General features: G+C 40.1%; 1 protein-coding gene across 7 annotated transcripts in view; it reads left to right on the top strand.

Moving 5' to 3' along the window:
* The window catches only part of trpm3 (transient receptor potential cation channel, subfamily M, member 3), a gene marked incomplete at both ends in the record, with an annotated part of 138,639 nt that extends 119,908 nt beyond the window's left edge, over positions 1 to 18,731 (top strand). For 3 of the 7 annotated variants that reach the window (XM_079250682.1, XM_079250681.1, XM_079250687.1), the window contains 13 exons: positions 745 to 774; positions 1,555 to 1,847; positions 3,503 to 3,731; positions 7,536 to 7,739; positions 9,870 to 10,010; positions 11,302 to 11,430; positions 12,038 to 12,289; positions 13,263 to 13,437; positions 13,904 to 14,032; positions 15,535 to 15,685; positions 16,287 to 16,480; positions 16,655 to 16,787; positions 17,114 to 18,731. In XM_079250682.1, coding sequence (XP_079106808.1) covers positions 745 to 774; positions 1,555 to 1,847; positions 3,503 to 3,731; positions 7,536 to 7,739; positions 9,870 to 10,010; positions 11,302 to 11,430; positions 12,038 to 12,289; positions 13,263 to 13,437; positions 13,904 to 14,032; positions 15,535 to 15,685; positions 16,287 to 16,480; positions 16,655 to 16,787; positions 17,114 to 18,731 — 3,678 coding nt within the window. Of the gene's footprint in view, positions 1 to 744; positions 775 to 1,554; positions 1,848 to 3,502; positions 3,732 to 7,535; positions 7,740 to 9,869; positions 10,011 to 11,301; positions 11,431 to 12,037; positions 12,290 to 13,262; positions 13,442 to 13,903; positions 14,033 to 15,534; positions 15,686 to 16,286; positions 16,481 to 16,654; positions 16,788 to 17,113 lie in introns of all 7 variants that reach the window. The other 4 variants (XM_079250683.1, XM_079250684.1, XM_079250685.1 and 1 more) reach the window with 3 other exon arrangements.
* Between the last annotated feature and the right edge of the window lie 5,047 nt (positions 18,732 to 23,778).

Here is a 23,778-nt window from a genome sequence, read left to right as displayed (position 1 = left end):
GCATGATTGTTTATTCCTTTATCATGCATCTTTATGTATGCAGGTGCTGGTGCGCTAGTTTGTTTTGTTGTTTTCTTTTTTTTTTTTTTTTTTCTGTTTGTTTTGTTTTGGTTTGGTTTTATTTTAGATGACACAAAGGCAACACAAAAAAAAAGCTGGAGAGACAGAGGTAATCCAGGCATAAAGCGAGACACTTTGCAAAGAGGCTAAATGAAATAGATTTTCTAGATGAACTGAATGTGTAATCGCAAAGTTCTGTGCACGCACACACACACACAACGCATGTTAAGTAACAACAAAGCCTTGAAATAGATGTAGATATCTAATTCCCACAGGAAACCTGGGCTATTTTTACCAGCTCAGATGATGGCTCATGAATGCATAATTCATACATGCCCTGCTTTTTTAAACAGATACACATTACTATACCAAATACACTTCACTTTTAAAAACTAAACTGGGAGAGATTATTGCATGTATAGTATACTGTCAATCACAGCCGCACAAGATGCATATTCCTCAATAAAATTGTTCTTGGAGCAGATCCAGAAATGAACACCATGTGATTCTTAATATCACAGATTTTTTTTTCTATTTATAGCTTGATGAGCTGATCTGCTCATCCCTAAATCCTGTTTTGTGCTTACAGATTAAATTGCACAGAAAAACCCAAAGAATAGAAGCTCTTGCTGTGCTTATGTTTGTTTGTTTGTTTGTTTGTTTGTTTGTTTGTTTGTTTTTCAGCCTAAAGCCCTGAAACTGTTGGGAATGGAGGTGAGTTTTGATCCTATCAAGGTTGTTATTTATTCTTTCACTGCTCCGCTCCCTCATTGCTGACGTCTACTCTTTTGAAACATTTCTTGGTTGTTCAGCAAAAATGCACGTAGTTCGGCATGTGCTGTGTGTCTTGCAGTCTTTAAAAGGAAGACCTTGAGGCTTGTTTGTTTGATTTTGATGGCAGTTTGAATTCAGTTCAGAGCCAGAAAAAGGTTTTTGTTAAATAAGCAGTCAAAGAGATGTAAAAGCATATGCAGTTTACATTTCTGTCAGACTTATAAATTGGAAAAAAAAATATCCATATTCTTTTGAACTCGTGAAAGTCCAATGCTCCATTTATTTATGTAAATAAATATATTTCTCATGCCAGGTGACTTAGATTAAACTCAACAAATGACAGTCTTCACAAGACTGCAATATATACACATACAGATGTTCTTCATTTAATATGCAAAGTGTATACATGATGAGTGATCCATATCCTAAAGCTTTTATTGTAGTATACATATAACTCTAAGGTATCTATAGCATGCTTGGCAATCTGCTATTTTGTGTGACTTCATGTTTAAAATCCATCTCCTCTTATGTCACTGGGACCTTTTTTTTTTTTTTTTGCTTTTCCTAATGAATTTGTGTTATTTCTCTCTGTTTCTTACCCTTTGATAGGCATCATTGTAAAATTTTCAGCTTTTGGGTTTCACTATGATTAGCATTCTGCAAAACAACCACTGACATTTTTTTTTCCCACCTCACTAACTTATTATTGATCTCCATCAGGATGACATGCCAATCCGCAGAGGTCGCCAGAAGACAACACGTAAACGAGAGGAAGAGGTGGACATTGATTTGGATGACCCAGAAATCAACCACTTCCCTTTCCCCTTCCATGAGCTGATGGTGTGGGCGGTGCTTATGAAACGTCAGAAAATGGCGCTGTTCTTTTGGCAGCATGGCGAGGAAGCCATGGCCAAAGCTTTGGTGGCATGTAAGCTCTGCAAGGCCATGGCACATGAAGCATCAGAGAACGATATGGTGGATGACATCTCCCAGGAGCTGAACCACAACTCCAGGTGGGTGGCGTGAATAATGCATGCACAGGGAAACACAAACCACACCATCTCTCTTCTCTGGCTTATGTTATCAGCGGGATATTCCTTTAAGGTGTAGCAATACTTTGCAGTGTTAGTGGCTGTCATTGATTTATGAGAAACCTTGTCTCCTGGCATTAGTGTGGATGTTACGTTGACATGTACCACCCAACTCAACATTCCTCTGTGGCCGTGCCTCTCCCTACTGGTGGTGCTTTCCACCAGGAGTAAAATCTGTTCTACAATATGACAAAAACTGCTCAGGAATGTTACAAAAAGCATGACAAAAAGGCTCATGTTGTTTATCCAACAATTAGACCTCCTTAGTCCTTATTCAAACATTTATTTGTGATTGTTTTTTGTTGCAACAACCCAAATTCATGAATGCCCTATTATGCAACCCAAAGTACACCAAAGATGCTATCCCAAATGTCCCCTTCAAGCCAACTGTCTTCTCAGAGCTGGCAGTGGGGGGGGTATGGGGCAAAGCATTTCCCACCCACCCCAGTATCTCCCATCGCTGTAATATTATAGTCTATGACTTACAAATGGTGAGCTGTATACTGCAGCATACTGGAAACATTTTTTGCAATAAAAGATTAATGCAAAGTTGAGTTGGGAGTCTAGACAGGAATGCCTACCCCTGCGCTCTAGTATATAAAGACAGCTGCACACACACTCTGACGTGCCTTCCTCCCCTGCAAGCTGCCCTGTTTCAGACTACTGTGCGCTCCCATGGGACGTAAGTGACATACATACAGAAATCTAATAACGCGCATCATCGTTAGTTAAGGATACGCACAGAGATTAAGGTAATGCTTGAGTTGATGATTCTGGCTACGGAAATCACTGCTAATGAGGAGACATTTTTTGAGATTGTACAAATGAAGCACAGCCACATTGAAGCAACACCTCATACACTCCCCCATACACACACACACACATACACACATATACACAGTTTCAAAGAATCGCCTCAGAGCTGGCTTATTTTAAGTTTGCTTTCCACAGAGAATTTGGTTGGCTTCCTTCGAGGAGCTCAATTAACAACATGCATTTTTTTGGCGGACATGTTCTTCACTGAATTTGGAGTATTTGTGAAGGACTTCATGTGTGTGTTTCTCTATGTGTTTGTATAGACTTATAATAAGGCTGACCATTATGTTATTTTTTGATTTATCAAGTGCAAATAGTTGCTGTTGTACATTCTGGTGGGAATTCTTGCTTTTCAAGGCCTTTTTAAACAGGCTGTGTGAGGAAAATTGCAACATTTTCCTTTAACAATATTATTATATATAATTTATCTTAAAATGACTTCAAAGAAGCAGATAGTCGAACATCTGTTCATACGATACTACAGAACTGTGCTCTGTGTGATTATTAAACCTTGTTGCATGTATTCCCCAAGTCCCAGCAGTGTTTGTGTTTGTCTATGCATTTGTGTCCATGTGGGTAAATAGCCTTCCACAGGGTGAAAGTAGGGTGAAACTTGAATTAAGTGCAATAATTGATTGTGTTAAATTTTTCAAGATAGATTGTTTTTTGTTTTTTTGTTTGTTTTTTTTTACATTTTGGACAAAAGTATGTCCCCATTGCTTTTTATGAGTGCCATATATTTTTCACATATATATTCACAGGGAGTTTGGGCAGCTGGCAGTGGAGCTCCTAGATCAGTCCTACAAACAGGATGAGCAGATGGCCATGAAGCTGCTGACATATGAGCTGAAAAACTGGAGCAACGCCACCTGCCTGCAGCTGGCGGTAGCGGCCAAACACAGGGATTTCATCGCTCACACCTGCAGTCAGATGCTGCTGACCGACATGTGGATGGGACGTCTGCGTATGCGCAAGAACTCAGGCCTGAAGGTAGAACGATTGGAAGAGATGTTTGGAATAACCTGTGGGTGAAGATGAGTAAGAATGCATAAGATAAAGTGTTTCTGCACTTCACATTGACCGCAAGCTTTTGAGTTCCAGCCGCAGGTCGTGTAGGAGAATTTCATCTCCTCACAGTATTTGAGGAAGACTTAAAGAGTAATTAGAGAATCTGTCACCCCCCAAGGAAAACTACTTTAGAGGATTTCCAAATCACCCCTGCAGATCTGCTGAGTGGACATTTTACAAGAACCTCTGATGTAAGAAAATGTAGGGAAGTTGCAGGGAGACTTGCTGGTTTGTTTTTCGGTCAACACCACTGCCAAAAAAAAAAAAAGGAGAGCATGCCTGATAAGAGACGTTGTGAATATTTCTCCATAAATATGACCACCAATCAGATATTGGCATGTCTTAAAAGTAGATTTAGTGTGTCATTGAAAAAAGATACATGACACTGGGTGAGTTATCTATTGAGGAAAACATCTTTAAATCACTAATACTGTTTTTTATATTAAAGGAACCGTACAGAATCTGGTATGACCCTTCTGAGAAAAAGTTACTGCAGCTAAACAGTTCTAGTAACTATCGATCCATCCCTGATAATAACCAAGAGGAATCAGGGAATTTTTATGGACAGAACCATTGTAAACTGCTGGAAGTTGATGGTCCCCCCCCCACAAGCTGTTCCCTCCAGGTCCTTTATAGCCTCCCTACTGAATAGTTTGGACTTGGCCAGTCCAAAACATCAGCTTCTTTGGTCAAACAACTTGTGCTGTGGTGTTGTCATTGTTACTTATTATCCCTTCAGATGTCACAGTCTGATGTTTTAACTCTTTCTTTGAGGCTTCACTCGTTTAACTCAGACTCAAACAGAAATGGTCCAAATGCTACCCATATCAGCCTTTTTCCAACAGTGCATTTATCATTTTTAACTTGGCTTTGTAGGGGTTTTTTTTGTCTTTTGCCATTTAAAACTGTTTTCATCTATTCATATATATTGATATTTGATTGGTGAAATTCCTTGGTAAAATCCTTTTCTATCAACTCCTTCGTGAAACTTACCACCTATTCATTATACTGACAGAAACACTGTTCTTGAATGTAACTGTTGTATGAACTGCTAAATTTTGTGGTTCATGTACTTCTCCCTCTGACTGCTATATAATTATTGACCATTTTACTTATTTGTGAACTGGAAATGTTTTCATCCACTTCTAAGACCTGTAAAACTATTTTAAACAACTGAGTTTTTTCTTAGTTTGTTTCTTACTGCCACCACATGGCAGAAGTTATGTTATGTTGTTATCTCTATCTGTTTGGTTCTGATCAATTTAACAGGAAATGTCAGGAATAAAAAAAACAAGTGATTAAAATTCGAGGGTGATCCAGATCACTGTCTGGATCCAGGATTTTGAAAGAATTCTTGCCTCCACAGCTTCTAAGTATACATATATGTTAGCATAGGCTTGGTAACTAGCTGGCCTGTTGGGCCTGTTGATGTTTTTCTAAGGTGAGTGATCCTATGGTTTAGCAGATTGTTTCCATTTTTTATTTAGTTTTGTTTTCCTCATACGTTGTTGCATCAGACACGGTTGTCACAGTTGTCATCTGGAATGTAAACGAGATAAAGGAGGTGATGATGGATTTTTGGAGGATCAAGAATAAAATTAACATTATTTCCATACTGAGAGAAGAGGTAAAAATAATGGACGACAAGAAAGTGTTCCCCTGAACCACTACCTGAACTGAAAAAAGCACACCACTAATACTACCAAGAAAAAGGAAGAGAGCAGACTCTGCTCATGGAGGAAGCTTTTGTCCTTCAAATTTGCACTAAGATGTTGAAAGGTTTTTTAGCTTTGTGAAGCAGATTTTAAAAAATGTGTTTTTGCTATATTGAGACTGTAAGAAACTAAACACACTGATGAAGAAGATTTGCTCTGTGTTGGGGTTACTCCGGAGCGGATTACAGAAAAATATGCTGCAAAGGCTGTTAACCATATTGGACAATGCTGCACATCCTCGACAACACTGATTTAACCACAGTATCTTCAGTGGGAGGCGTTAATATTTCATATTGATGCTTATGTGGTGATCACCCCTCAGGGTCAAGGGGAACGGTTCCAGTTAGGAATAGCACGTTCTAACCAATATTTGCTCATGCCTGTTCCCAAGATGTCTGGTAGTCGGGTGACAGAGGGCAGTTGCTCCAACCAAAAAGGTTAGACTTATTTATAATGAAAAAGACACCCTGAGAATTGCTGAAGGTTACGTTCACAGTCACGGGGTGAAGTGATATGATGGTCTGGTCGGTTGGCTGATTTTTCATAGCAGGACAGATTTGTAGTGCAGTGAATATGATTTGGGATCTTGCAGGGGAATTGGGGAGGGGGGATAAACTCTCTAGAGCAGAAACACAGAGACAAAATCATAATGGAACAAACAAGATTCAGAGACCCCAGGAGGACATGATAAAGAAAAAACAACGATGTCCAAATCTTGTTAAAACAGTATGTCTCCAGCTAAGGTAATGGAAGGAAATGTCTGACCTTTTTGTTGTCTAACTCATGTTTACAGGAAGCTGCCTGACAACTTTAATGTCTTTAATTTATTTCACTTTGTCACTTTCTGTGCTGTTATAATAGCATTCTTTGCTTTTTTTTTCAATGTGAAACTATCCTTTTACCTACATCTGTTCATTTAATCATCCAGCTACGCCGGTGCGTTGATCATTACACATTTTTTTTCAGTGGTAAAACCGGGAATTGGTTCAAGCTGCAATTAGCTTTCTGTTCAGTTACACCATATGTCAGAGCAAAACAATGAAGCTTACAAAGAAAACATAACATTTGACTACACTTTTCTTTATATGCCTCTCTTAACCATATTCCTCATCTTTCCCCTGGGATTTACCCATCTTCACTTTGTAGCTTACTTGTTTTTTCTTGTTGACTATCATATCTGAAGTGTTTACAGCAGCTGAATGCCTGCTTTATCTGCTGTGAGTGTGTGTTGCTCTCATCTGCTGTGGCAGCAGAGTATCCTTGCTACCTGTCTGAAGTAATGATTTTATAATTGACTTCCTCATGAGAGCCCGTGTCAGAGCTGTTGTCAGTTTCATAGCATTCTCATTCAGCTGCACACTAGCTGGAGCATGTTGGACAGGTGTTTACAGGGTTACATTTCTGCACTGAGTTTCACATGTTTGTATTGCAACCATTAACGAGGGTTAGTTTGTTCCAGATTCTCTGCGTCCTAATTTTTATAACCTCCTGACTACCAGTAGTTCAATTTGTCCTCTGTGGAGGACCTTTTGTAAACCTAAATATTTTCATCTCCCTGAATGCTACTGAACTAACACCTTTTGGTCTTTAAAGAAGACATTTAGTGCTTTTAAATAGTACCTCATTTGTGGGAGTGGGGCTTTGTGAACTTTCTTTCTCTCTTCAAGAAAAATGGCCTCCATAGCAACAAGCATGTTTTATGGGAAGAGCAAAAGTGCATAATACTTTTCTTTGTGCTGCTTACTTTACTTGAAATTTTGTAGTTATATTTTCATTGAGTATCTTATAAACACATTAAATCGTTTCTTAGATAAATATGACTATATTTTACTACAATAATTAAAAGTTTAAGCAATGTCCTCCGTAGTGGACATTTGTAGTTACACATTTTTTTTCCTGGTAGCCAGGAGGATATAGCTATTCATGAAACTGAACACCTGTGTCCTGTAACTTATCACATCCGGCTCTTCCATCTGACTTTTCTCCACCTCTACACTTCCTCATAAACCAGGTGATTTTAGGCCTCCTTCTTCCACCCTCCATCCTGAGTCTCGAGTTCAAGAACAAGGATGAGATGTCCTACATGCCCCAGGATCAGGAGGCCTACCTGCAGGAGAAGGAAGAGGAGGAGCCAGAGAAACCAGTCAAGGAAAAGGAGGAGGAAGACATGGAGTTCACAGTAAGATCTTACTGTGAGACGCAGTACAACTCCGTGGTGAGAGAACCCACATCAGTGATCATAAAACTGATCACTGGCCTCATTGCCCACATTCTGTTCGCTTTGTAAATATCTCTTGTGGACTAATTTGAAGCAGCTTTGACTGGCTGCTATGAGATATGCGTAAACATATGCTCACGCCCCCCCCCCACACACACACACACACACACACACACACACACAGACACTTTTTTTCTATTCTGGCCAACTGGACCCCTCTGGTAACATCAGCCTTTCCTGTTTCTCGTTGTCTTAGTAAAGACATGGTGTGGAGTTGTAGCGTCTCAGTCTGTCGCCGCCTGTGGGTTCCCTCGTGTATGTTTCTCCCTCTCTCTCCTTCCTCCTTTGTTTCCCTCTGCTCTTCACTTTCCTTCCTTCTTGTCTTCTTCCCTACTTTCTCTTTGCTTCTTTTTCTTTCTTTTGTTTTCAGCCGTTTGCTCTTCAAATCCCTCTCTCTTTCTAGCTCTTTCTCTCTTTTTCTCCCAGCTCAGGTCTGATTGAGGTACAGTACTGTATGCCAGCCGATTGCTGCCCCACACTCTCTCCCATCAGTGATGGCTTGCTGCAGCATACCACTCAGCATGTCAGCTGCTGAGCATGGGAGGCCCAGGCTTTTGCATTATATAACCGTGTTCGCCTGCTCTCGCAAGGCTTCATTAATGCAGAGGCTGAGCACCTTCTCGTAGCTCACAGTGAAAGAGTTGGTCCATCTGCATAGACATGGATGTACAGCAGGAGTACAACATGTGCTGTTTCAGTCAATTCACGTCTGATGAGAAAACCAAGATCCAGTTTGTGTGTTTAAATGAAGAGTAAAATTTGGAAAGTAATTTCAATACCCAAACTGTATCAAGGGTTGTCTGGTGAAATGACTGAACTGTAACTGAATGTTTTGAGTGCCACTACATATTTTCCATCTGCATACAGTTCAGTCAGCAAGCCAGTGCAAACATTCACAACATGGGTCCTGTTACAATGAAAGCCCTTGAGGCACTCTGGCATTAAACAAAGAACCTTGTTGCCAGAGTATCCGTTTGCAATAATTCCCTTACTATTGCCCTGGCTTCTGACTGCACAAATGCTCTCTTGGATTCCTGTGAATCCCGCAAAGATTCATACAGACACAAACTGCTTCACCACCGAGGGAGATTGTATTGTTGTATCTTCACATGCTTAAGTTAAAACACAATAATAATGAGATGGCATGTAAAATATCTTGTTTGTACTTGTTGATTTGGGAATTAGTGCAGGAAAGGTATAGTGTGATTCACTCACTGACATCTGAACCTGCTCTCTTTGAAGGCCCAGTTTGTGCCTTCCTTGGACAAAACTATATCTGTTTCAGAGATTTGGGGAGAATATACATGCTCTGTTCCTCAAAAGTAACAAATCTGATTTCATATGAATGACTTTGTCACTATTTTATGTATATTTTGGGGACCAGTCCCCTTCATTAAAAAATATTTAAATTATTTAGACTGGCTCTTAAATGTTTACCTTTGCCCAGGTTTGCCTCATAACTTACAATACAATATCATAAATAACCTCCCTCAGAGATCTGGTGTTGCTTTGACATTAAGATCATGACCCATTAAAAACGGTCGGCTCCGAACCCTCTCTCATGGATCAGGACATGTGTCACAGATATAAATGAGATATCTATGTCTTATCTTTTCCCTTTGTTTTTCTGTCCTTTTTCTGCCTTTATCTCATGGTCTATCTTCTGCCTCCTGATTGTTGTCTGAGACACAATCCATGAGTGTCTTTGTCTACGTCATACTGTGTTACGATACTGGTCAAATTCCACCTCACACACACATTTCACATTTTGGAATGATGGCATTGCTCGTGCTTGCTTCTTTTATTATAATATATAAACTGCTGCACATCATATAACCCTCTCCTTTTTCTCTTTATTTCTTTTATCTGACCCGTCCCCATCCCACCCCCACATTTTCAAATTCTTGTCTTCATCTCCATCTCCATCTCTATTATTTCCTCCTACCTTGCATTTTCATAAATCATACATCCCTCTTCCCACACTCATTTATCTTTTTCTTTTCTCTAAATCTTCACACCCTTCCCTGCCTCCTCCATTTTCTCCATGTGGGGTCCGCATTCACCCAGGCAATGCTGGGTAAGGTAACCACAGAGACATCCAGAAAGAAAGATGTTGAGGAGGTTCAGAACCGCCACCGCCTTATCCCCATGGGACGCAAGATATACGAGTTCTACAATGCTCCAATTGTCAAGTTTTGGTTCCATACGGTTAGTGCTGGTTTCAGCAACACCTCCTACATTCTCCTGTGGGCACTGTCTTTTTCTTACTGTACTTCTGCAACACCATCAGCTGCAGTATCCCTACCATTAGCTTCTACTTTTGCACAGCTTCCATTGTCATTAGGCTCATGTTCCACCCTGTCATTACGCAGCCTTCCTGGGGTGGAAAAGGTAAATGCAAGGGGGAGAACAGTAGAAGCAACATGGTGAGAGAAGTACTGGATAATGAGGAGGGATGGTAATGAAGGCATACACACTGTAAAGATTTTGTATTACTATTGTAAGAATACACTAAAACATAAGTTATGGGAGATCACCTCTGTTTATATTAGATTTAAAGTTTATGTTTGGATATTTAGGATTAGAAGGAAAAGTGAGCTTTCAGCAGAGTGTGTCTTTTCATGTTTCTACACAACATTGTGTTTTCAGCTTCTGTTATTCTTGGTCCCTTCAAATAGCTTTCTTTAAGTGCTATTTCTGCCTGTGAGCGTGTGTCTAATGTGTGATAGAAGCTGATGTTTTGCTTTCTACATTTGGACATGTTCAACTTTTAACCCTCGGGAAAGCATCTCTGTACCACAGCAGGAAAGCTTACCGTTTATTTGCTTATTTATCAGGATGTTTTGACTGTCATTTGTTTAATCCAATTTGTCCTTCTTTTCACTCCTTTTTGTCCCCCTCACACCTCTCCTTCTCTGCCCTTCAGGTGTAAAGAAAATGATTCTGCAGCCGTTTTAAGTGAATGAAGTTGTAGAACAGATGCTTAGTTTAGTCTGAGTCTAACTGTGGGCTTCATTTTATTCCATAATTTGTATTCACACCTGTCACCTGCTGCTGGCACTGCTGGTTTTTAATAATCATTGTCAGACTTATCATATTAACCAGGTGTGCATGGGGAATTTAATGAGAACAGTCTCAATCCCACATATTAAAATCATTTCACCTGCTGACATCAGTGGAATACTTGACTTGGAATTAAAAAACAAAGGCTTCCAAGTGTTTTTGTTAATGCTTTAATCTGGAGTTAAAATATGATAAAGTGTGTTACTTTAATCTTAATACAAAATTTTCCACTGGAACTTCCCTAACCAGAAGATAATGGTGATACCTTTATCTTGATCATAGAAACTCCTTAAAAAAGACTATGAAGGCTAAAGTGAAGATTGTTTTAATGAGCTGAACTTTAATTATGTCCAATTTTCTAGTGTGGGAGAAGGATTCAAACATCCAACTACAAATATGGCCTCTCTCCCTCCTCTGCTCATATATTTTCATGCAGATGGCATACGTTGGATACCTGATGTTGTTTAACTACATAGTCCTGGTGAAGATGGACCTGTGGCCTTCTCCTCAAGAGTGGATTGTCATTGCTTACATCTTCACCAACGGGATTGAAAAGATGAGAGAGGTAAAGTAGATAATGACCGTGCTTGAATGCAGATGTGCATTGTAAATGCAGAGATGTATTGAGCACACTAAGTAATAAGTGGGACACGAAGCAAGTCACTGTAATCTCACATACAGTTTAATTCAGTTACTTTGGTGATGGACGTAATGGACATAGACATAATGTCTGTCCTCTTAACGGCCACATTAAGTAAGGAAAACAATGATGGATCAGTGAACAGGAAACAAAATAGCACATCGAAGTGAAAGAGAAGGGGAGCAGGAGGGTGGTAAAGGGAGGCATGACAGAGAAATGTGAAAACAAAGAAGGAAAAGAAATAGAAAATGTAACAAGTCTCATCCCTACTATGGGTTTTGTTTTGACTTTTTGGACCGTAAGTGTATGAAATGCATTACTCATTGTGTCACATCCTTCTCAGTAGCGCAATAATGACTCCTCAGATGTTTCTCTGATTGCTGAACTCATACTGCCCTCTTATGGTTGGTATGATATAATGCATTGCTGTTCCTTTGTTCCCCTCCATCAATTCATGTGTTTGAGAACACCTCTGCACCAGTCCTGCATTGAAGCATTCTCATCTTCTTCTCTTGCCTCTACTATTTTCTAGATATTAATGTCAGAGCCAGGGAAGTTGCTACAGAAAGTAAAGGTGTGGCTTCAGGAGTACTGGAATATCACAGACCTCATGGCCATCCTTATATTCTCCGTTGGCATGGTTCTGCGTCTCCAGGAGCCTCCACTCATGAGCTACGGGCGAGTCATCTACTGTGTCAACATTATCTATTGGTACATCCGGCTGCTTGACATCTTCGGAGTCAACAAGTACCTGGGTCCTTATGTGATGATGATTGGCAAGATGGTGAGAGGAGGCAGGGGAGGGCAGCTGTGTGGTTGTGTGTAGGCCTTGTATTTTTCTTATCAGCAGTTTTACCCTTTTAGCTTCTCATCTCAACATGATCTACTCAGACTGTAACATCACATAGAGTTGCTAAAATGTAATCTGTGGAATGCAAGCAGGGTTCTGCTCAAACTCCTGTTCTGCTTAACTTGATTGTTTGATCTCATTGAGTGCAAGATCAGAGCCACTGATTCATGCAGGAAGACCTAAATCTTAATCTATCTGATGCTTGATTGCCTTTGACATGGACTGTGTACCACTGGACACATAGCCTTTGATATGAAAATCAGGAGTTAGTTAGAGACGAGAATGAGCAAGAGATGAGAGTCAGTCAGCTCAGTGGCATACTGCGTGTGATACCGCAGAACTATAAGCTGGTTTGATGTCAGTGCAGCTTTAGTGAAGTAAAGACAAACAGAGGCTACTTTGTGAATTTAAGGAAAAGGTTCTTGTAAAAAGCCTTTTGTCTGCCTTTTCTTACCACTATGAAATACTTTATTTTTATTTTAGCCAGTGTCATATGCATTTCAGGATTTTTTTAAAACAAGTGAGGGCCGTGTTTTTAGATTTGAACGGTGAACTAATTTCAATTAAAAAAGACACAGTTTCACAGAGATTGTTTGACCATAAATCAAACTGAAGGGAAAGCGTCTCTTCAACCTTATAACTTATGTAATAATTCTCAGTCTAAAACAAATTTAATACAAATAGAGTATTGCATTTAACATTTCAAAACAACTCTGATCATTATTAGAATCTAAATGACCACCTTAGACAAAGAGGAATACAGATAAAAACAAACAAAACAAGATTATTGAAAGAGTTCAGTTGGGCCAAAATTCCTCTGTTTGAACTCCTCCCTTATTTCCCTTTTTTTGTCTCAGTGTTTTCTTTCTGTGAATATTTTTTTCATCTCTTCCTTTGTCTGTTTCAGATGATCGACATGATGTATTTTGTGATCATCATGTTGGTGGTGCTGATGAGCTTTGGGGTGGCACGCCAGGCCATACTAAACCCTAATGAAGACCCATCTTGGATGCTAGCTAGGAACATCTTTTTCATGCCTTACTGGATGATCTACGGAGAAGTGTTTGCTGACCAGATTGACCGTAAGTTCAAGGTGTAAACTGTTGAATTATATTAGCGTTTATAAGTTCATGAGAGGATACTTTCTGAACCTGAGGAAATGAATAGAACAATTAACCAAATGCAGCGTTATCTCATTGATTAAGTTTGTAATATAAATGTTTTTGAAACACACATTGTACATAAAATGCTGCTAGTAAGAACATTTGCATCAAAAATCTTGCTTGTATTATATTTATCAGATGAGGACATTAGTGTGTGCTGTCATGATATTTTCTCTCTATTCATTTCATACTATTTACAAAGTGAAGGGTTGACTTAATAAATCAAGAGTGCTGGAGTGATCAGAAGTGTCTGTGAGAAAATTTCTTTCAGGGGGTGAATCTGTCTGTTGTTCTGTTGTCTACCAGTTTATGATGGCGTGTACAGAATGTGAGGAGTGGCCCAAAGAGAAGAGATCTGAAATAATGTTTTCATTCTTTGTTTCAGATATGCATAGTAGGAAGTTACAGCAAAGGCTGAATGAAAAACTCTGGCTGGTCGAAAATTACTTTCGAACTCACGGAACCTGGCGTAGTAATGGTCCATCCCACACTGCCCAGTGCAGTCAAAATCCCAGTAAATCTAAACATATAGACCTCAGTTTATTCGCATCACTTATCCCACCTCTCCTTTGTCATCTTCTCGCATTAACACCATGCCATGCCCATTCCGACCAGTAGAGGTCACCTGATACAAAAGTGTGCATGCAGCTCCACACTCGAAGGCTAAAGTTGCCCTTGTGTTGGTAACTCAGGTCAGCTACTGGATATCAGCACCATTTTTAATACTAATCAGTCCATAAAAATCTAAAGTGAATGTAAGCCTGACTTGATATGTTTGACTGAGACAGCTGGTAGCTTGACCTTAGGCTATACCCTGCAAGCAACTTTACTCTGACTAGCTTTGGGGACTAACTGGCAAATGGTCCTGTTATGGCAGGAACACTTTTCAACTGTGATTTAATACTTTTATGGTGTTTTTTGGGCAGCTGCCACTTTAAGATGAATTATCAAAGATTTGTCCTTTGATGATTCCTTCCCTGATTATGTCATGAGGTTAGCTTAATTTAAATATGTGGCCCTGCCATGATAATGTCATCTGTCATACAAAGCATATCACCTTCCCTATACACCAACTCAGCTTCTCACCAGAGCAGTTTCACCATTGCTCAAATAATTCAACTAATATGCCCAACATTTTCACAAATAACCAAGCACAAGCATAAATGTCACATTGTACAGGCATAACACATGCATCTGCACCAGAAGAAGGTTATTATCCACCATTCTCACATGTAATCTGTTTTTTCACGTGGTTCAGTTGTCAGAGTTTTTAAATCCAAATTTTTTTAAGGTAAAAAAGAAATAATTACTTCAGTTCTCTGTCTTTGGGCTACATTGTGTGAGACAATTGAACACCAAGCAATGATGAGCATGATGAGAATGACTCTCAAAGGCAAACAAACCAAGGACAAATGCTGAATGTTCTGCAGACAAGCCACAGCAACTGAACCATCGCAGATGGAAAAAACAAAGTTTCCAAAAAAAATAATAACATCTCAAATTATTTAGAGCAATCGACCATTGTTGAATGAGGCTATTGCTCCCATATGTGACAATATATTTTAAACCTTTGTTTAAATATATTGTAAACACAAGTGATGACAAATGTGTTGTGTGCATTCTGTTTTCAGATACACATTTCTGAACATGAGCCCCCGCCATTAAAGTGTTCATGTTTCCAACTCCTTCCAGAAAAGAAGCATACAAAATAGTTCATGCTTCTAATATTTATTTGATATTTTCAGGTTTGCCTGTATTTTTATTTGGTGTCATGATTCTATACTCAAAATGCAACATATCTTTGAATGCCTGTTGTTTTGTTTTTTTTTTCTTTTTCATAAGTTCAAACTTTGTTTTTTATGTTGTGTATTTGCATGTATGTCTCAATAACTGTGCATCTTAACACTATGAAAATATTGTAAATGGATCTAAATGTCTGTCTAAGCATATTTATTGTCCCATGGCACTCAGGTGTACTTGGGTAAACATGTGTGTTCATTTTGTGGCCTTGTGCAGCTCCCTGTGGACAGAACATCACTACAGAGGATGGGGTGGTGGTGGCCCTCCCTCCCTGTAAAACGGGTGCTTGGATTGTCCCAGCAATCATGGCTTGCTACCTGCTGGTGGCCAACATACTGCTGGTTAACTTACTCATAGCTGTGTTCAAGTAAGTGAACTCTTTGTGAAACAAACTAAAGGCATGTTAAAGCAAACATATTTAACAGGAGCAATGATAAAATCCATTTCTAATCCATACTTATTAGAGACAGTTGGCAAATTTGCTGACACAGTCTCCCTTGAAAAAGAGATCTATTAATCTCATTGAGACAACTGGTAAAAAAAAAAAAAGTTTAAAAAAAAAAAAGTTAATCAAATAAAACATAACAGAATTGTGTTTTGTTTTTTCTTTAAATGGTGACATTTTCTCACTGTTATTGTACTATTGATTGCGTTATCCATGTAGCAGAGCTATTAAGCTCTTCTTGTTGGAGTACATTTTTCTCAAAGGGGAATTATGCCTAAGAACAAGAAGCTCAAATTAAGATGTAATCAACATCACCTCACATAATAAATTTATCTTCTCTGTGTGTGAGGTCAGCTCAGCAGTGCAGCAAAGTAAAGGAGCCAGTTCATCTACCAGATAATGATTAAATCATCACAAGTGATTAGAATCTGACCTGACCAATGATTATTCAGTTCAGTTTATTGTCGGTTTCCGTGGAAGCAATCTGTCATGGCTGATCTGGTATCTGTCTGACTTCTTGTAGCAATACATTCTTCGAGGTAAAGTCCATCTCAAATCAGGTATGGAAGTTCCAGCGCTACCAGCTCATTATGACTTTTCATGAACGTCCGGTCCTTCCTCCTCCCCTCATCATCTTCAGTCACATAACTATGGTCCTCAAGCATCTGTGCTGCCGCTGGCGAAAGCACGATGATGATGAGAGGGACTATGGCCTGAGTGAGTGACAGATGTATAATACCCAGGCTAAAAAACTTTGACAATGTTGTTTTCATAGTTATTATTTAGATCCATTGTTGTACAGCATTTTATTTATCAGTTTAGTAAACTTGCTGTTTTAATACAGTCAACGTAATATATTAACTTGTGTCATCTAACTTATTTTATTCACAGAGCTCTTCATCACTGAAGATGAGCTGAAGAAAGTTCATGACTTTGAGGAGCAATGCATTGAAGAGTATTTTAGAGAGAAGGATGACAGATTCCACTCGTCTAACGATGAAAGAATCAGAGTCACATCTGAGAGGTCGGCTTAACTTTCATATCATTTGCATACATTACTCATCCTTATTGCCATGATACTCTTTTTCTGTCTCTCCTGTTCTGTGTGATGTTCAACACATTCCAACTGCAGAGTACAAATGAAAAAAGCACATTTGACAATCTGATAACACAAACTGCATTGAGAATTTCTCCGAAACACCCAAAACTGGGGAAAATACTAAATCATACTAAAAGGAAATCTATAAGAAAAGTCACATATGCTACTGAACTGCTAATCAAAAGAGCTCAGTCAATTTTTTTACCTAGCGCCTGTAATGTCTGTTCTGTTCTTTTACTCTGCTCCATCAGGGTGGAGAACATGGCAATGCGTTTGGAAGAAGTTAATGAGAGGGAACACTTTATGAAGGCATCACTTCAGACTGTTGATATTCGTCTGGCCCAAATGGAGGAGCTTATTGGACGAATGGCCCTCGCACTGGACCGTGTGACGGGTGTTGAGCGTGTGGAAATTAATAAAGCACGTTCCCGGACTTCATCTGACTGCACAGACTCTGCGTACATACTCCGCCAAGCTGAGTGCCCAGAGGCGGCGTACATCCTCCGTCAAAGCAGCTTTAACAGCACAGAAGGGAACGCGTACCGCTTGCAGGAGGCGCTGGAGGGAGCAGCCGAGGGCTCCATGTCTCCTCCTTCTCCCACAGGCATGGCTACAAGAGCAAGGAGTCACTCGTTCTATGTTGGAGGTGGTCGCGTTAGTGAACATGCAACCAGGGCTGAAAGAGCCGAGAGCTTCTTTAAGGAGCGTTCACTCAGTCTCCACCGAGCAAACAGCTCCCAATCTGTGTCATCAGCTGCCGCCCCCAAGGAGTCTAAGCCCCTCCCACTGGCAACGCTGTCGGTTTCTCAGCAGCACCGTCCGTCATCATGCATTGATATCTATGTCTCAACTTCTGAGGAGGTGGGACCTACGGAGGTCTTTCTTGATCCTCTCCGTGTGGTCCCACCTCTGCAGAGAGACTCCTCGCTGCAGTCCGATACCATGGAAACGGTGCTGCCTGGAGGCCGTGAGTTGAGCAGCACTGCCACAAGCGGTTTGGGCGACAGGCACTCGGAGGGCAGAGGAGGCAGCAGTGGAGCAACTGGAGCTCTGTATGACGACAGCGCAGCTGCTGATTTGTCATTGTGCTCAGCACACCTCTTACCAGACACAACCCTACCTCCTTGGGATTTGGAACCATCCCCACCTCCCTCTGCAGGGCTGCTCGAACGATCTAAGAGCAGCCGCTACCTCTCTACAGCAGGCACGACATTCCTGGATGAGCCGCCTTTGGTCAAGTCCCACAGCCTCATGTTTACACCAAGAGGTTGCTATGGTGGACTTGGGGCTGGAGTCCAAGTAAAGGCTGCAGAGTACACCAGCATCACTGACTGCATCGACACACGTTGCGTTTCAGCTCCATACACTCCTGCAGAATGCTCACACTCGCCAGGAGGTTCCACCTCATTCCCCTTTGATAAGCCCTCGGACATGTGTTCCTCTCACCCAGAGAGAGAGGCAGAACTTAGCCACACAGAGTCTGATCCAGAGGACCCTGAGGACATGATCCCAGCTTCTGATACCCCTCGCCTTGGGGTTTGCAGTGGGCCCAGTGGAACCCCTATCTGCTCCCCCTTCTCCAGGCTGGAGCGAGCAAACAGCTGCTCTTCAGACGACTCCCATCCTTCTCTCACTCTGGCTCCTCCGCACCGGAAGAGCCTGTCAGTGAGTGAGAGGATGGAGAGGGGACCAGGTTTGGGAGCAGACAGGGGTCCTGGGTCTGGGGGTCGGGGTCTAGGACCCCGAAACCCCTTCCTCAGGAGCAAATCTGGAGCAAGGCCTGAAACAGCCAAGACTGACAGCCTCTCCATAAGGAAGCTGGCTGCTCCGTCAGCTTTCCGCAGCTTTGATAGACAAAATTACACGTGACAAGGACACAATGGTGCATTCACACACTGTTAGGGCCAGGGTGGAAAAAAGAAAGGAGAAAAGTAAAAGCAGGGTGAAGTTGCCAACAAATGCTGATTTGGACCAATTTTCCCCTTTTTTTTTCTCTTATGTTTTAGGTTATAAAAGTTTATTCCTGGTCAGTATTTACAGTACTGGAGGGCAGCTTTACCCTGAGCCATGAAAGGGCAGGAAAAGGGACAGAAGATTTAGAAGGTACCATGTACACCAGTCGAAACAAAGAGCTATGAATCTAGATTAGTTTATACCTCTTGTAGCTAAGTATCTTTGAATGGAGTGTTACGGCAGTGGAAGGTGTATTTGTTTTGTAGGTCTTCCATCAACCAACTTTACATAAAGTAGACATCTGTCACTGTGGTGTATCACATATCAGTCAGCTGGTCAGACACAGTATCCTGTTATCCTGCTAGCAGCATTGTGTGGTAGACATTGTCAAGTCTGAGACAAAAGGAGATGAGAGAAGGAAAGAGAAGATATTCCCTTCGTTTGGTCACATTGTCTTGGCATTTTCACAGCAGTTTCTTCCCTTCAAAAGCATTTCATGCTCACCGTGTAATTCTAATGCTAACTTTTGTGATCCCAACTCAAACAAGCAGAAAGAAGATGATTTTCCTGACGTCTTCATGTACAGAACAGTAGGTTTTTGGGCTTAAATAGATTTTACATTATATCTGTAAGTCTGGATTCACAAGTATGCTCTTCATGTAATCAGTACAATATTGATTGTTTTTCAACAAAGTATCACATTTCTGCTTTCATATAATTTAGCTTCAGAGGAAATACTTAATAAGCTCAGTATAGTCTGTGAACTAAAGCATTCAGATTTCTTCTGTAAATTCAGCTGGAAACAGAAAGCTGCACTTGAACGTACTTCATTGTCATTTCTCTGGCATGTTTGAGCCATGGGTCTTTTTCAGGTTAGGGAATGAGTGGTAAGCCAGGGCTACAAAAGACAATAAATAAGAAATAGTCTGTTTTAAAAAAAGAAGTGTGTGCATCATTACACTCTCTCTACATGCAATTGTCTCTTGAAATACTTCAAATCACAGAATAGACGTGGACACCTGGTCCCAGAGAGCTTTAAGAAGTGCAGTTGCAATATATGAAGGCAAGAGGGCACCATGAGCCAGCGTCAGAGGCCATGCTTGCTATATGAACCCAGGAGTACCTTCCTTGCCTGCACCTGAGACCAAAAATCTTTCCACTCAGTGAACGTAGCTCTGTTGTAACCCAGTACTCCTCTTTCAGGTTTTGGCAGAGGGATAATTTAGCAGTTTACATCCAGCTAAACCTGGTAGATCCGTCCTTCATCTGTGCCATGGATGTTATTTGTTTATCTTTATTATCATATTTAGTTTCACTCAAATCAAAGCACTGCAAAGACACTGTAAAAAAAAGAAAAAAGAAAAAGAAAAGTCACTCGATGACTAAAGCCAGTTATAAATTGTGTACAGGACATAAAGAGTTAATAAAGAAAGAGCTACTTAAATAATTTTATTTCAACAGAGCTTATGAATAAGCTGTTGATTATATGCATTTGAGCTGCAATTTAAGAAAGGTGTGTGTTTTAATTGACATGAAATAGGAAATGTTGAATATAAAAAGATAAAAAGCCAGTTCAGTGTTTTAATTTTTTTTTCTTTTTTTTAATGTATGGGACAAGGATTGGTGAGGAGGATGATGTCTTTCTCAGAGAGCTTTGTAAAGGTAATATTGGTGGGATGACCTTACTGATTTTAATGTTTATATTTCCTCACTATTACAATTCAGTTTAATCATGTTGCTTTTATTTTGAAAGGATGACTATTTATTGCTATTTTCTTGCTCAGTACTGATGATTAAAGTAAATGCCTGTTTGAATTACAAGATTAATATTTATATCTTCTCTGATATTTTTGTCAAATTTTAAATATTTTCTAATTAAGCTTTTGAATTTAATAAATGATGACCATCTACATGCACTAAAACATGATGTATAATATTATTTATTGAATATGGAGTAGTCTGTACATTTAAATCATATTTAAAGTATTTAAAGTAGTTTTTAATGTGTGTTTTATCAACAGCTTAAAAATATTTTCTAATGTCACGGCAATACAAAGTTGCCAGCATACCAAACTTGGGGTGCCTTTTGGGCATGGATGGAATACGTGGGGATTGATGTGATTCAGGAATCTGTGAAATTTCTCATTTTTGTCTTTTCTGTTTTATTCCTAAACACAGATATCAGTTGTTGTTTTTTTTTTTCCCATAAACTTTTATTTTTCTCTTTGAACTCTTCCAGTGGTCAGTGAAGGGGAACTGTTATGAATAACAGACTATATATTTGTGTGTATGGACATTTTTTTTATTTATTTGAATTCACCAAAAATATTAAAGATGCATTGGGTATAAGTGTTTAATAGATCTAAAAGAAAAGCTCTGTTTTCACATAAAACTGGGATATTATTACATAGCCTCAACACAGGACTGGTGCCGTTGCAGTGATTCTTCTGATTCTTCAGACTCATGTGTGTCACAATCACATCCCGACTGTTAAATACCCTCAGCTGACACGCCTGATGCTATGAGACATTCAGCAATCCGTGGAATGTCCCCTTAACTAAGTAATCCCAATGTCAACATCCAGTTTGCTGTGTGAACACATGGTCAGTTTGGATCATGCAGGTGGGACAGATTTTGCTGCATTTTGAGCCGGTTGACTCATGCAAAATATCAGATCTGCATATTATTTGGCAAACGTGGGTTAAGTTAGAGTTAAGAGATAAAAGGTTGACCCCAGGTCAGTGCTCAGGGACAATATTACCCCAGAAATGCAGGAATAAAAGTATGAAATGGAGTCATGGTGAAAAGAAAGAAAGGAAGATCTGATTTTGTTTTGAGCAGAAGGCATCCAAAATAATCACTGTGCTTTCATAGACAAATCCAAAAGCTTTGTGGATCGTCAAAAAACTATATTTTGAGTTTCATGTCTTCAGAAACGGCAATAGTATATGAATGAATGTCATCATACATGCATACCCGTTCAGCTTTTACACCTGTAATTATAAGGGAAAACAAATGAAAAGGGACTTTTTTTTTTTTTTTTTTAAATTATTATTTTGCTTTGCACCCCAAATTCATGAATACTTGTGTTTTGACAGAGTAGGCTTTGGTCATGCGCATTTAGCCCTTACCTTTTGTACCAAACCAAATGAAAACAAGCTGAGTAATGTTCTGGTGACATGACATATTGTCTGTGCAGCTGTGGAAGGCAGGGTTAAACAGACCAAGGTTAAACTGCTCGACTCAAGTTCTGCGTGAAAACAGATGACTCTTTGACCAAGGCTCTCCTGTTTGACCTGTTAACAGGGAAAAATCAACTTTAATTTAATTTTTTTTTTTTAAATGATAGCTTCTTTATAATTCCAGTGAGGAGCTTACATGTCCATGGCATGCATTAACTTATACATGATTCGTTAATGCCTGTGCGAGATGTTGACATGCCTGTTAGGAGGGAATTGACAGCAGATGTGCATGTGAGCGTATGCGTGTTCAACTTAAGCTTGCGTGTGAGCTCAGACGTTTAGATGACACTAATAACAGGGAGGCATGCAAACTCAACACAACCTAAGACGTCTCAGTGTACAGTATTTTTTAGATATTTTCCTAGTTTGGAGCAACCGTGAGCATTTCGTGATAATCAACAGACTTGCTTCCTTCCTATGAATCTTGTGATTTGCAAGTTAAAGGAGAGTTGCACATATTTTTCTGCAATAATTGCTGATGTTGTTCAACTGAAGGAGAGTTATCCCACTACTGGTCACACTTCATTTAATGTCCTTAAATGCATGCAGTTCTTCCACTTGGAGTGTACAGAAACGACCTGTAATGTTGACTGAGAGAAAGCTAGACAGAGATGATAATATGAGATCAAAGTAGTGAGTATTTGGATGCAAATACAAATCTGTATTCAATGTGAATAGGATCATGTCTGGCATGCATTGTTAAATAAACAATTAAATAGATTGGTACTCTGTGTTTTCCCTGTTGTTACTTAGTTTGAATATTTAACTGGTAAATGACTACTATGGGTGAGACAAATGTGATAACTTTTGTACCATCTCAGGCATGTAAATGTAGTCATGTCTGTGTGTCTATAGCATGGCAGGATGTAACTCCCACAGCATTCCCTGGCCAATTCTGAGAAAAAAGTATATATACTGGTTAGTAACTGTGCAGTCTGTTGTGTTAACATCCAACTGCAGCCACACTGTCTGCCATCATGGACGAACTGCAGACAGAAGACGAACCGAACTGGGACTTCCAGTCTGTCCGGCGGAGTGTGTGTGTGTGTGTGTGTGTGTGTGTGGTGGTGGTGGTGGTGAAGAGTGCGGGGGTGGGAGAAATTGTTCACACAAGGAAGCGGGGCCAGTAGTAGTGCGTCAGCTCACGCTACACGTGGATGGGAACATTTTGTACCGAGATTGCGCACGTGCCATATCCCTTTCTCTGTTACATTACACGCACGCGCCTAAGCCCTCGAAAACAACCTTATCTTCGCCACAATCGTGTCAACACAACGATATGACCCACAATATGCACTTCTGAACTCTTGCACTTTTGAGAGACTGGGGGGCGGGGGGCTCCACTTCCACTGAAATGTTTACAGCCCTACTAAAGGAGCAACGAGTGGGAGGGGGTGCTGACTGCAGGATAGGCTGTACGTGTGTTCAAGCCAAGACCCCAGTTTAAACTTGATTTTTTTTTTTCGGGGAAATTCGGGGTGCTGCTCCTGAATCGAGCACAGTGGGGGGGAGGTTCCAGTGTGCACGATCCTGGGAAAGGGAGAGAAGTCTCCGTAGTGTTGATTCTTTGCTGCACAAACACGGACTTTGTATTTGTGGCTGTCTTCTTGAACTTTTCCTCTAGTACATTTTGTTTCTCGTGCTGTGTCAACATGGGCACATATAACTGACCTGATGTCAGTTGTTCTGTTGTGGCAGATGAATAGAAGAACGCGCTGCAT

The sequence above is a fragment of the Telmatherina bonti genome, assembly GCF_933228915.1.
Source record: "Telmatherina bonti genome assembly, chromosome: 13".
NCBI classification, from domain to species: Eukaryota; Metazoa; Chordata; class Actinopteri; order Atheriniformes; family Telmatherinidae; genus Telmatherina; species Telmatherina bonti.
The sequence above is the reverse complement of the archived record's forward strand: the minus strand, read 5'-3'. Positions and strand labels throughout refer to the sequence as shown.